Source organism: Ictidomys tridecemlineatus, chromosome 8, assembly GCF_052094955.1.
Source record: "Ictidomys tridecemlineatus isolate mIctTri1 chromosome 8, mIctTri1.hap1, whole genome shotgun sequence".
In the NCBI taxonomy this organism is placed as follows: Eukaryota; Metazoa; Chordata; class Mammalia; order Rodentia; family Sciuridae; genus Ictidomys; species Ictidomys tridecemlineatus.
In genome coordinates this window covers 68,066,006-68,079,832 of record NC_135484.1, presented here as the reverse complement: position 1 = coordinate 68,079,832, position 13,827 = coordinate 68,066,006, and the positions used below count along the sequence as shown (strand labels likewise).

Here is a 13,827-nt window from a genome sequence, read left to right as displayed (position 1 = left end):
AAATAATCAATAAAAATTCATCCAATAGAAATTACAATGCTCATTCCCCTTGAACTGAAGGCAATAATGAAACTCTAACTTTGTTTTGATCTTGGAATAATAACAATTTATTGACTTGAGATTTTATAGCAGATAAAGAAAGTTCTCATTTACTGTATAAGATTCTAATATACTAAAATCAATAAGTAATAGGTCCATATAATACTTAAGATTCAATAATTTTATGTTAAATATTAGAACAATTCCATGTTATACCTTCTTCCAATGATGAAGCCAAACACCATAAACACCAAAATGATGGTCCCTGCCACAGCCACCACAGCAATAATAATAACAGGATTCTGTTCACTGGAGACAGCTGTGGCTGCAAACAGAAGAAAGAGGCTCAGAAATACTCAATGTCATGCAAGAATATAAGAGGTTAAACAGAGTAAGAAATATCTGTTTTATTTATTTCACTTTTAATTTTAAATAAATTCATTGTACACTATCAATGTAAATTTAAAATATATTTACTTTTGCATTTTATATAAGTTGTAAGATTAGAGAGGACCTAGCCTACTTATGAAACAGCAAACTTTCTGCCAAGTACTTTAAAAAATATTTTGTCATTATTTGTAGATACTTCCTGTACAATACTAAATGGTTCTTACATGCTTATTAATGCAAACTCAGGTGGAGTTTCCTAAATCTCTCCATGGGAATGAGTTCATGTTTCCATGTTCTTTAAAACAGTCTCTGATTAAAATACTTCAAAGTAGCACATATTATCATTTCCATTTTTCCAAACTAGTCAAGGTTTTCTTATATTGCAATTCATCATTACCACATTTTCCCCAGAGTATTATATTTTCAATAGTGTTAATGGACTTGATAAAATCGTCAGGCATGCAAAAACAATGAAAACATATATGCCAATAAATGATCCAGTTATAAATATATAATAAATGAAGTCAAATTAACATGGTTTGCTTACTTCTGAAACAATTAACAGCTTTAATCTTTAAGGCAGAATGGAAAATACTACTCCAGTTGGTGGCAAGGGACAGGGTCTCTAGAGTAGGCAGAGTCTATCTTGCCATAATAGGCAGCACTATTGTCCCTTCGTTTTTAGGGGGGGGCGGGGGGAGGTTGGCCTTTATTTATTCATGAGTCAGCACTTTTGACAATTTATTTCTTAATTCTGTATATCCATGCTAATAAGAGGTATTTTCTATACTGAAAAACAGCAAAAATAGCTGGTCTGATAGTGTCTAAACAAAAGAGTTATATACATAGTTCCTAATTTATCATCATGTGATTTGCTCCCCAAGGGAACTAAGCAAAGTTTGGGAGGAAAAAAAAAAAAAACTTTCAAGGTTTCAAGTTTTAATTTTTAGCCCGTTAACACACAACAAAGACAAAATGATTTCAAATATTTTTGTTTGTTGGTTTGGTTCATTTTTGTTTTTAATCTGCAGATAGATAGATAGATAGGGAAATGGAGTAGGAAAGAAGGAAAAAATTATGTACATATGTGTAGAAATTCTTTCCATTCAATCAATATGTCCCATTGGTCTAATTCTCTGCTTGTCTTAGGCTCAGTTTTTCCCTTAGCTTCAGAGTCAGAGCTCCATGAGAAAAATGAACTCAGGTGACTGATGAATCAGAATTTGTGAATATTTATTTATATGTATTTATGTACAGTTAGAGTCAAATTTTAAGTTTTCTGTACTTGACATTTATAGCTAATGTTTTCATCTATTTCATGGGTAATAAATTTTACAAGTAATTTGTAAAAGATATAATCAGAACATCATGGCCTAAAAACTGTAAAGGCAGTAGATTGGCTCTTCATACAAGGGAATTTTAGTGTATATGTACAATAACTTCTCTTTCAAACAGTGCTCAAGTGACTTCTCTTAGGAAGCATCATCCCTCTGCCCTATGTCCTAGTACAGTGAGTCCCACTGCTCTTGGACATGCTCACCATATGGAGCCACACACTCTTCCAGAGCTGAATTGTGTAGTCAGAATTTGTAAACTCCCTCTTTCAATAAGCTTTAAACAGAGAGCACCAACTGTATCTTGCACCTCTCTATATACACAATTCTTTACACAGTACCTCATGCTAAGTGGTTCTCCAAAGGTTGTCTAGGAATCCCTAAGGATCCTCAAGAACTTTCTGGTGGGATCTACAAAGTCAAAATTGTTTTACTATAATAGGACGATAATATTTGCATTTTCTTGTGTTCTTAAAATTTTAATTTTAATTTTCAACTTGACAAATAGTGATAGCTAAAATCTACATGGACATGATTGTTTTGGAAGTCCTCAAATATTTTTAAGTGTAAAAATCTCTGAGATCAGAAACTTTGAAAAAGGCTCTTCTAAATAATAAAAGCTGGCATATGAGAACTTTCATGCTGAGAACTACATGTGGCACTTTGTGTATATTAATTTATTTAGTTGTCATAATACCCTCTGAGTTGGGTATTGCTATCTCAGCACAGTACACAGAAATAGCTCATTCACCCCAAATTCTATAAATGGATGTAGTAGAGGTGAGATGTGAACCCAGCCACATGCCTGCAAGAGATTGGCCTTAGTTGAAAATTGCTGTAGCATATTTTAACAATAAACCAATCAAATGTTTAAATGTTGAAATTCTTGCCTAAAATGCTTTAATAATATTTTGGGGCCACTAAGATACTTTCACTTTGGGTCTTATATAATCTATTTTAAAAAGATAATAATAAATCAGAATAGCATTAAGCTCCTCATAGCTAATTATGTGACAAATTTTTCTATGATGCCTATGTATAGCTACAATTTTATAAAACAATTTATATTTCACAATGATTTCAACATAAATTTTATTTTTTGGCCATAAGTACTGTTGGTTCACCATAAAGTAACAAAACTGGGCATGATGGCACATACCTATAATCCCAATGGCTTGGGAGGATAAATCAGGAGAATCATAATTTTAAGGCCAGCCTCAGCAACTTAGTGAGGTTCTAAGCAACTAAGTGAAACCCTGTCTTAATTTAAAAATTAATAAATAAATGAAAGGTTTTTGGGAATGTGACTCAGTGATTAAGTTCCCCTGATTTCAATCCCTGGTACCCCTCCCCCCCAAAAAAAGAACAACAAAAATATTTTGAAAAAAAAAATACTACCATTTTTAGGCTTTCAAACAATAAATAAATGCAAATGATATTTCATAAAATATAAAATCTTTGAAGTCAAAACAATTCTTTGATCAAATCGTATGAATTTAATTTGTTTTTAAAAATTCTTTTAAAAGGTGAGGGAAAAAATCATATGACATTTTTTCTACTCTCTCTTGTTTAGAATTTTATAGGAACACTAGATTGGCAAGGAGATGAGGTGAACCTTGTGCCTGAGCAGTAACGTGAGGAATGAAGAATTCTCTAGTATAGAAACACAGGCCTCAACCCACCTGAAGCACAGCCAGTAGTGAGTCCCTTATTCTGAACTTGTATTCTAACAGTTAGCGGGGACACACACCTCAAGACACATCTGCTCATTTGTTACATACTACAAAGATATACATGATTTGTTATAATTTTATATTGCACTACAGAATATCAATCATGATAGAGGAGTTTAAAGTTATTGTTTCTGTTGTATATTTCAGCTGAGTGGTGCATACAGGGATATTCATTTACTTATCTCCTTTATATTCTTATATACTGTATTTCTTTACTATCCTTGAAATATTCCATAACAAAAACGAAGAAAGAAATGATGAAAACAAAAGAAATGTAAGTTCTAAGATCTTCTTTCTGAACTCCAGTGTTTGAACTTACTGCTAAGTGACCAAGTAGCTTAAATTAACACAGCTCTTGGCTACGGTTCTCTTGTCCATCCCATGTACATCCCAGCCTCATTTGGGGAAATTTTCAGAAGAAATAATTTGATGGACCCAAAGCATGATTACTTTGAAGTCTATGAAAAAATCTTGTGTCAACATAAAAAATGTATAAATCCTGTTTCTAATTCTAACTTCACCTTTATAAAATAAATAAATCCAGTGTATGTTAAAGTAAGTAGTGTAAATTATAGGGTTTGAACATTGCAGGGGAAAAAAAACAACCCAGAAATAGAAAAATTATTATCCTGAATGACCTTTATAAAGTATGCATGTATGTGCATATGTATTTATTTTTATATGTAAAAATTATCTTGATGCAAATAATCACCCTCAATACTGGAAAAAAGTAAGTCTGAGAGTTATCAAGGGTAAGAATTCAAACCAAAGGTTGTAATTACCTTCAAACATTTTACCTGTAGCTTCCTCTAGCGTAGCAACATCAAGTCTGGGACTGTAATTTCCATAACCTGCAGCAGTAAAAGCCCGAATCTGGAAAACATACACTGTTCCTGGTTTCAGATTATTTATGGAGGCTGAGGTGGACTTGGTTTTTACAGTCGAGTAGGTCCTTTCCCTTTGATCCTAGAAACAATATTTATAGAGAATATTTAATTGTGAATGTAACCCGATAATTTGACAGCCAATTCTGCAATTTATTTCAATTTGCTGTATTGTTTTTATTGAGGCTACATTGTGCCTTGCGGAATATTATAACAGTGAGTTGCTTTTAACATAATATAAAATCTAAATGTAAAATGCTTGCCTTTGTTCTATAACTTTCAAAGAGAAATACTTTATGAATGAAATAATTATAATGTTTGGCTTTTTGCTTTGTTGGGATAGGGCATAATGGCAAGAACCATAATATAACAAACTGCCCTACTGATCAAAATGTGAGTACACCTATAAAAACTATGGTTTATGAGAGCTCTTTGTATCATATTGTAGTTCCGTTAATTTTTCTCAAATGTTATACAATAAGCAAAAAGCCATACTCCAAAACTTAAGAAAGTTATTGAATCAAGAAATTCTCTTCAAACCAACACTATAATGACACATCAATTATTTTCAATAAAAACTCATTTCTCATAGAACAAAGCTACTTCTACAAAATAGTTCTTAGCAGTACTTAATGGAATGTTTTTAATTAAAAACTCAATATGAAAGTAAATTATTTAATTTATGATTTGACAAAATTTTAAATTTAATTCTATTTCCTGTGAAAACTGAGGCTTGAGAAGTGTACTTTAAAGTTTCATTTTCTATCTTCTTTATCTCATAGGCATCAAACACATTGTATGCACATACATGATAAGCCTAAGAATGAAATAAATATAAAAATTTGAGCATATAGAAAACATCATCAAAATGATACTTAGATGAATAAAAATTTAAAACTTCCTTGATGTAAGTAAGTTATTTATGAGTAGTTTAAAAGATAATACTTTATATAACTTTAGAGAGTTTTTATTTATTCTATGTAAATGCTCCTATTCAATTTTTCTTAGAAATAAAATTGTTCATTGAAATTTGAAAATGTCAGTCTTATGGTTTGATTTATCTTCACAATGATACTTACAAAACTGCAAATAAATCTATACTTAAACTCAATTTCATGAAAATGACCTGTGATTGTCTTCATTATTATAATTTGTAAAAATGATACTTGGTATTGTCTATATATTTATCTTAAATAAAAGAATGAGTATTAAGAGGAACATGATGATAAATAGATTATATGCCTGCATACATTACAGCACAATGCAATACTTTTATTATTTTCCAATAATTGCTTAATTTTCAAATTTACTGAATATAGAGACATCATTTCTGTCATGCAAAATAAAAATTAATTATTTAAACACATTTATTTCACAGAGTATGCAAAATATTTCAAATTTGCATTATTAGAAACTTTACTTGAAACCTGTGTTTTATTATCTTTGAAATTTGATAGTTTCAAGAAAGAACTATAACTTGAGGTAATCGGAAAACGTACAACACAAACAATATTAAAAACAGTGATCCCCTTTGAACACACTTGTTGGAACAAAAAATATATTTTCTGGTACAAAAATGAGGCATAGGAATCGCAACTTAAAGCATAAACACCTGATTTCATAATGTAAATAATTAGAAAACTAATTTAAAAAATATATGAACATTAAGTGTAACCTTTACATTTTTTTCCTTCAAAAGGAAAAAAGTATACTTATTACCAGAGTATTTTGCATATTTCAATTTATTTAACCAAGTCTACTAAATCCTAAAGTTTTCCAAAGCTTTAATTTTCCATTTAGTAATCCTATCTACATAGTTAAAATAGTTTGTGTAGTACAGCATTTCAGATAACTAGTTGAGTCAATAGTGGCAACATTTATTATTATGATTAGTGAAACAAGAGTAATAGTTGCCATGTTTAAAACCTTGATCCTGGTCTTTCTCTGAGGTGCACTAGGGATATCTGTAACAGGTCTTTTTAATATTTTTTGTTTTGTTCTAGCTCCACAGGAGCAAATGTACTCATATACTGAGATACACAACTATTTGCTGAGTTCACCTGCTATAAGAAGATTACAGGGGCAGCAAGTTCTAGCCCATTATTCTTCATGGAAGAAGATGCTAGACATGATTGCATAACATATGAAATACATTTCAGTAAGAATTTAAAGGAGTAAAATAACATTATCTGATTCTTAAATCTGGACAATACTACATAAGTCTCATGCAAAATATTCTTATTTTTATCACACTTCTAAAGTATTTGATGACATAATTATGGAATCACATAAATTCAATAAATCATTAAGAGTCCAAACAGATATATCAAGAGCAACACTTCTCAAAATGTATTGGGCTGGCTGGGGATATAGCTCAGTTGGTAAAGTGCTTGCCTTCCATGCACAAGGCCCTGGGTTCAATCCCCAGCACCACACACAAACACACACTCACACACACAATTATATATTGGGCTAAAAACAAAAAGCACACAACAAAAATAAAACAAGCAAACAGCAAAATGTATTGGGCTTTGTAGTTTCTGTTGTACTAACACATCATACTTCTAATTAATATGTATCAAAAATTGAGTAAATACGTTTACTACAAATGGAATAATCAGTTCTGTAACAGAAATTTTATACACAAAAATCATGATTGTAACAATGAAACAGAGACTCAGGGAGCCGCTTATTAAAAATGGCTAAAATTGACTACAAATTCTGAAGTAGTTCCAAGTTGTTGGCATAATGACCAACTTTGGTGTACAAAACAGTAGGATGACATGAGACACAGCACACACTGTCGTACATTTCAGCTGCTCTTAGCACTTACTTTCTCGTAATACTTGATTTCATACTCGGTGATGACTCCATTGGGATGCTCTGGTTCCTGCCAGGAAAGCTCGACACTCCGCTGCAGCACTCTCTCCTTCATTACTCCACTCACTTGCGAGGGAGCTGTTTGGACAAGATGTGTCAATAAACAATGAGAAAATTCACTGGATGCCTCAAATCAAATGTCACAACTGATCAGTCCCATGCTGTGCCAGTTTCATTAAGGTAAAAGAAAGCACCTTTTCATAGCTCACAATTCAGAAGCTAATGAATATTCAAACAGGACCTTATTACTGTTCATAAACCTTAATAGAAATTTAAATTAAAGTGCAAACAGCAGAAGATAGCATTGTTCAAGTTAGTGAAAAATGGAAATGATCGGGCTGAGAATGACAATTAAGCAAATGAATGCTAATTAAGGCTAGAAAATATGATTTCAGATTAATCTCCAGTGATAAACTAAGTCCAAATATTTATTTCATATGCAAGAGAAATATACTTTGCAAAAGAAAAAAATAACAATACTATGTAAGAAAAGATATAAAAAAACAGCTATTTTGTTCTTTAAAGAGATGATCACACTTTTACAAAATGCTTTTTGCATTCCAACTGTTTTTTTCAAAAAGTATAAATTAATATTGGGAAAAATTTGTAAGGGTCATGATGTCAAGATGCAAAAAGTGTGCCCTAAATTAAATATATGCATGAACACCATACACACACACATACGAACTTTCACACGTGTACTTTGTACCATATACTATGTAACCTAGGATTCCGGCTTTGGTAAAAGCAATTCAAAGCTACACTCTTGGTTTCTCTTTCTATACAGATAATAATATGCTTAGAGTTCTTTCATTCTAATTAGTAGCATATCGTCTTCTTGGTAGCTAAGGCTGTGGAATGTGGCAAGCTCATTTGCTCTGTCTAATTTGCTCAGTGATGATTAACTAGTTGTCTTCTCTGTCTACACGAGTAGCTGCGCTGGCTTGGCTGAATTTCAGTGGGGTCATTATGTTTCATGTATCATGCTCTATCTCATTCTGTAAAATATTTTAAGGCTGTTAATTTAATTTTCAGATGTCCAAAATTGTTAATAATCCTGCTGACAGAAAAGCAATTATATGAGGCTGAAGCCATTTAAGCAAGCTTCTGATGTTTATCCCTGTGGCTTTATTTTGTTTCTTCTACTTCTTAACATTTTCTTGTATGAAAGTCTAGAAAACACATTTTTCACTTCTTCCTGGCCAGGCAATTTTGAAGGAAGGATAGGGAAGATTCATGACTCCCATTTCCTCACAGATTACTAAAAAAAGAGTAACAAGGCCGATTAAGTGGGACAACTTTCCCTTGTAGGGGATGCTGCTACACAATTGTCTGTGTTTACAGACTAAATGCATTTTGACTATGTCTTCAATGAAGCAAATTTCTAATAAGAGGTCTTATTTTTGCCACAACTTTTGAACCCTGAGTGTGTACAGTGAAGAATTGGTCGCTAATATGATTGCTCTCTGCCCAGAGTGAGTTTAACCTATTTCACAGAGTGGGATGCTTTAAAATCATGCTTCCTTGGGACAGTACCTTGGGAAACACAAACCCAACCAATTGTGAGGTGATGTTACACTTAACAAATAATCTCTAATGCACTTAACAAAGCCATTCAGAAAAATCCGTAGTTAAAAAAATACAGAATACAACACAGGAGAAAATTCTGCATGGACAGCACACTACCCAGTAGACCTGCTGCTCTCCCATCAGGGTTCACAACTTAAATGTGCCATCATTAACTAGGTCAGTGAGAAACAGGTGAGGGAGAAGTGAAGTCTAAGTCTCTGGTTCATTTTTGAATAATGCACCTTTCTTAAAATTATTTTTGGTATGAGTAAACTGTAAGGTGTTTGCTTAGTTTCTACCCCAAGATGGTATAGTAAAAGAAGCAGGGATGCTGAATTCTTTGAGATATGAAGGAGACTAGAATCTGAGCCTACTTTATTTAGTTTCTAGTGCATTGAAGAAAGAGCCAAGTATAAAATAAGACTTGATTTGTGCACGTTACACACTAAAATTACATTCATTATTTCATCCTGGAAAAGAACTTTTACCAACAAAATTATGGTAATTGAGGATTTGGGGGAAAGAAGGGTGCCTAAAAATATATTTGAAGTGTATAATAGTTTGAAATTCATAGCATAGCACTCGGTGCACTGTGCTGCAACGCATTTTCTCTTTTTCACAGGGAGCCATATCTGGGAACATACTCCTGATTTTCTTTTTTTTTTTTTTTTTTGGTTGTTATTCATTTATTTTACTTTTAAACCCTTGCTTATACTATATCCAGTCACACATTTTTAGAGAGTCAGAGACAAAAGTACACATGGCCCTTGAGAATAATGAACTGCAGGATGAGAGAAATCTTTGTCTTATGTCCTTGAAATACAAGATTCTGATACAGAAAAACGGATTACATTTCCCCTTGATTCTCAGAATCTTTAACATAAAGGATGTACAACTCGAAATGCAGTTTGTAAATAGAATATTTCTAACCGCATCAGATTCTGACAAGGCTATCATGTACAGATAAAGTAAAATGTTAAAGTAAAACCTAAATGGCATAAGGAATCCTAACGTTAAAACACAATGACTTTTAGGGCTTATATGTTATTTGATCTAAATTGATCACTGTAACCATTTCACTAACATTACACTAATTCTTACACAAAAACATTTAACTAACAACCTCAAGTTTATTTCTGAAAAAGAACTCTATACAGCTAAATTATATGCATATTTAAGAACCAATTAGGTGGTATGACATTAAATTATAACATTTATAATTATCAAAATGAAAGTAAGTCTATTTCAATTGGAATTGATGTGAAGTTAATAAATAGTAACCAAAAAATAATAAAGTCCTTGAATTAGAAAATGTAAAAAACAATTACTATACACCAAGAAGTTGTTTAATATTTTTAGGTGGGTTTCTAAAAAATGAGTTACTAGAAGCATTGAAATATGGTAGTTAATTTCACATAAATTATTAGAAATATTTTAATATGCAATTGGTAAAACAGATGGAGCTATCTTGGTTTCAAAGCTCTTTAATATAAAACTTATATAATGAATATAAAACTTAACGAATAAATAGAATATAAATGAGACCAAACCATGACACACATTTATTCATTTATTTAGGTACTGGGGATTTAACTCAGGGGTGCTTTACCATTGAGCCACATCCCCAACCCTTTTAATTTTTTTACTTTGAAACAGGGTCTCACTAGGTTTCCAAGGGTCTCAATAAGTTGATGAGACTGGCCTTGAACTTGCAATCCCCCTGCCTCATCCTCCTGAGTCACTGGCATAACAGGTGTTCACTGCCACACCTGGCCATGATATACAAGCTTAATCATATTTGGAATCTGCACAATAATAATAAAATAGGATTTTAGATGATTCAGAAATGGATTCTGTTGTTCAATGTGGCAAATATCAACATCATAATAACAAATTTGATAAAGTTGATGAAACAGGAAACCAAAAGTCTAATGAAAGGCAGAAAAGTAAATTTGTAGACTCTTTCCTCACTATGAAGTTTTGAATTAAAACAAAATTGATAATAGGAAGGTGGGTTTATGTATAGACCTGAACCAATAAGGCTCTTGACACGTTTTGAACTTTAAAGAGCTCATACACAGTCATTGATCTTAATCATTTTCAACTAAAATCCAATTACAATGCTATATTTAAATTACATTATGGAATATAGTCATAAGAGCTCCATTTTCCCTTCCTAAAATATTAAGCTTACCTGTATGTAGGGGAGATTTTTCTAGCATGAAGTGAGGAAAAGATCATTTTAAAACAGTGGAAGAGGCCGACTAACCCAAAGACACTCCTACCCTAATCTTGGAAACATGTGAATATGAATATGTAAATTACATGGCAAAAGGCAGTCTGCAGATGCAAAAAAAGTTATAGGCCTTAAAATAATGAGATGATGTGGGTTTCTCGCAATGGTCTCAATCTAACCACAAAAACCTTTAAGAGCAGAGAAATTTCTCTAGCCAGGGTCAGAGAGATGCTATAGAAGTCAGAGGAATTCAAATCCTAAAAGGCTTCAATCCATCACTGCTGAAGAGGACACATGGGGAACACCAGGAAATATGTAGGCTGCCTTCAGGATCAAAAATTGGCCCTGACAGGCAGGAAATAGAGACCTTAGTCCTAGAAGTGCAAAAAAACTGAATGTTGCCAACAACATAATGAACATGGAAGTGGATCTTTCTGAGAGCGCCCCTGCCCAAATAATGAATACATACAAAAACAATAATAAGATAAAAATAAATTTAAAAAGTTCAGACCAGCTAATGACTGGATTTCTGCCTCCTGAGGCTATGAGCATTGGATCCAGCTGAACCTCACTGTGCCCAAACTTCTGACCCACAGAACCCTGAGATAATAAGATGAGTCCTGTTTGAAGTTGCTAAGTTTTGAGGTAATTTCTAACAGCAGCAATAGACGCTGAACACATACTACAAAGAAAGAAAAAAAGTAGACCCACAGAAATTTTTATGAATTCTATGAAAAAAGGTTAATGATGGCATGTTATAATGACATGATCTGTTAAGCTTTATGTTGAACTAACATGAAAATAATTTTGATATGGATTAAGCCCCCAAACAATGTGTATTCATAAGAAAGAAACATTTTACTTTTGGTGTGATATAACTTTAATGATTCGAGATTTTTAAAAGTAATTTATTTATACTAGTTGTCATTTTCCTTACACCTGCATGCTCTAACTGAATTTCAATTAAAAAGAAGAGGAAAATTATATCATTATTTTAACAATACAATGAGGTAGGATGAGCCAATGAACATATAATGACCTTTTGTAAAGTATGTCAAATTATTGAATCTTGAAATTTGTTAGGTTTCCATTAGATAAGTACAAAAAGTGGAAATGAAGACATAGTTGGAATACGATCAAATCAAAGTCTCATAATAATAGAATAATAGTCTTTACTGAACAAATTCTCCCATCCAAGTACTAACCAGGCCCGACCCTGCTTAGCTTCCGAGATCAGACGAGATCGGGCACGTTCAGGGTGGTATGGCTGTAGATGTACTGAACAATTTCTATGCTAGACATTTAAGGTATGGCATTTATTTTTAGCAATCTTTTTAAATAATAAATGTGTTCATTATTAGGAATTTAGTATTCCATAATACATGTCTTTCAGCTTTTTTACTTTTTCCCAACAGTGATTTATTTTGCACTACAGATTAACAAACCTGTGTGTATACACACACACACACACACACACACACACACACACAATTATTTCAATAGCAAAAATGTAGGTCTTAAGTATATATGGTCAAGTGCAGTACCATATAATATAAGAATTCCATTTCTAGCAATATGCAGAAAAAAATATATAAATATTAAATGTTAACATGGTTTTACTAAACTTTAATTTCTAGGCTAATGAAAAAGATGATAAATAATATATTGTAAATGATAAGTATAAAATTAAGCTAAAAAAAGCATAAGAACTAAGAGCAAGTGAGTCTATAGCAATGAAGAAGAGATTCATTTGCAGTAGATGTCTGTCAATTTATCTGTTTAGTGAGAAGCATGATTTGTAGCTATAACAAATAGAAAATTTCATTCCGTAATAGCTAGTAGAAAAAAACAGTGGGAAAAAAATTCATCCTTTTTTCAAAATTAAATTATATTATTTACACTGCTACCTACTTATCCTACCAATTAACATAATAATGTTTTATTAAAATGTAAAATATATAATACAATGAATGAGTATATAATAGAATTTCTGAATAAATTCAAAGAAGTTACTGAAGTGAAAAATAAAGCTAAAATAAGATCTGAATGTTATATGAAAATGAATATGACTTTGAACTGACAAAGGAGGAAAATAAAGGTGTCCTATATAGTGGCCCTAGACAAGGATAAATGCAAGTTAAATCAATATGTGTTCAGTAGGGCAATAAAACAAGTTACAGAAACAACAAAAGGCCCTGCTTCACGATTGGATTCAGTAAGAAAGTCCAGTTCTTTAAAGCAATGATTGTAAAAATCATCTGACAAGACATTTTTCTGTGAATAAATTTTTCTTCTCTTTTATCATTAGATCATTAATTGTTAACCAATTATCTGGATTTTAAATTGAGTACTAGAAGAGTAGCATTTCCCAGCAAAATCTCTACATAATGCTTTAAGAGTCAAAGAAGTGAGATTTGTGGAGAAAGCAACTATTAGTAGAGAATTAAACTGTAACTTGAAATTCATTAAATTAAAGAAATAAAAACTTGAACAGAGTAGATGTAAATTAGGTAGCTTCCTAGAACTAGCTATCCAATTCACATTACCCTGTTCAAGGAGGAATAGGTAAATTATCATCTAACATGGCAATTCAGAATGGATAAGGAGCCCTTATTGTTTCAACCAACAGATAATGCTTTTTTTTAAATCAGTTTATTCTATTTCACAAATAATTGTTTGGCAGTTAGTATTCGCAGGGCACGGAGAATTATAGATCATCAAGAGTATGAAATAATCTTCACATGTATATAAAATTTTCATAT

The 13,827-nt window shown here is 32.0% G+C and overlaps 1 protein-coding gene across 8 annotated transcripts in view; it reads right to left on the bottom strand.

The window, feature by feature from the left end:
• The window catches only part of Epha7 (EPH receptor A7), a 166,860-nt gene that overhangs the window by 23,762 nt on the left and 129,271 nt on the right, over positions 1–13,827 (bottom strand). For 5 of the 8 annotated variants that reach the window (XR_013425000.1, XM_005340674.5, XM_005340673.5 and 2 more), the window contains exons 6-8: positions 7,214–7,338; positions 4,279–4,462; positions 256–364 (exon numbers count right to left, since the gene is read on the bottom strand). Coding sequence is in view for 7 of the 8 variants with exons in the window: in XM_005340674.5 (XP_005340731.1) it covers positions 256–364; positions 4,279–4,462; positions 7,214–7,338 (418 nt within the window). In the remaining variant the exon portion in view is untranslated. The remainder of the gene's footprint in view (positions 1–255; positions 365–4,278; positions 4,463–7,213; positions 7,339–13,827) is intronic. The other 3 variants (XM_040283110.2, XM_005340675.5, XM_078019604.1) reach the window with 1 other exon arrangement.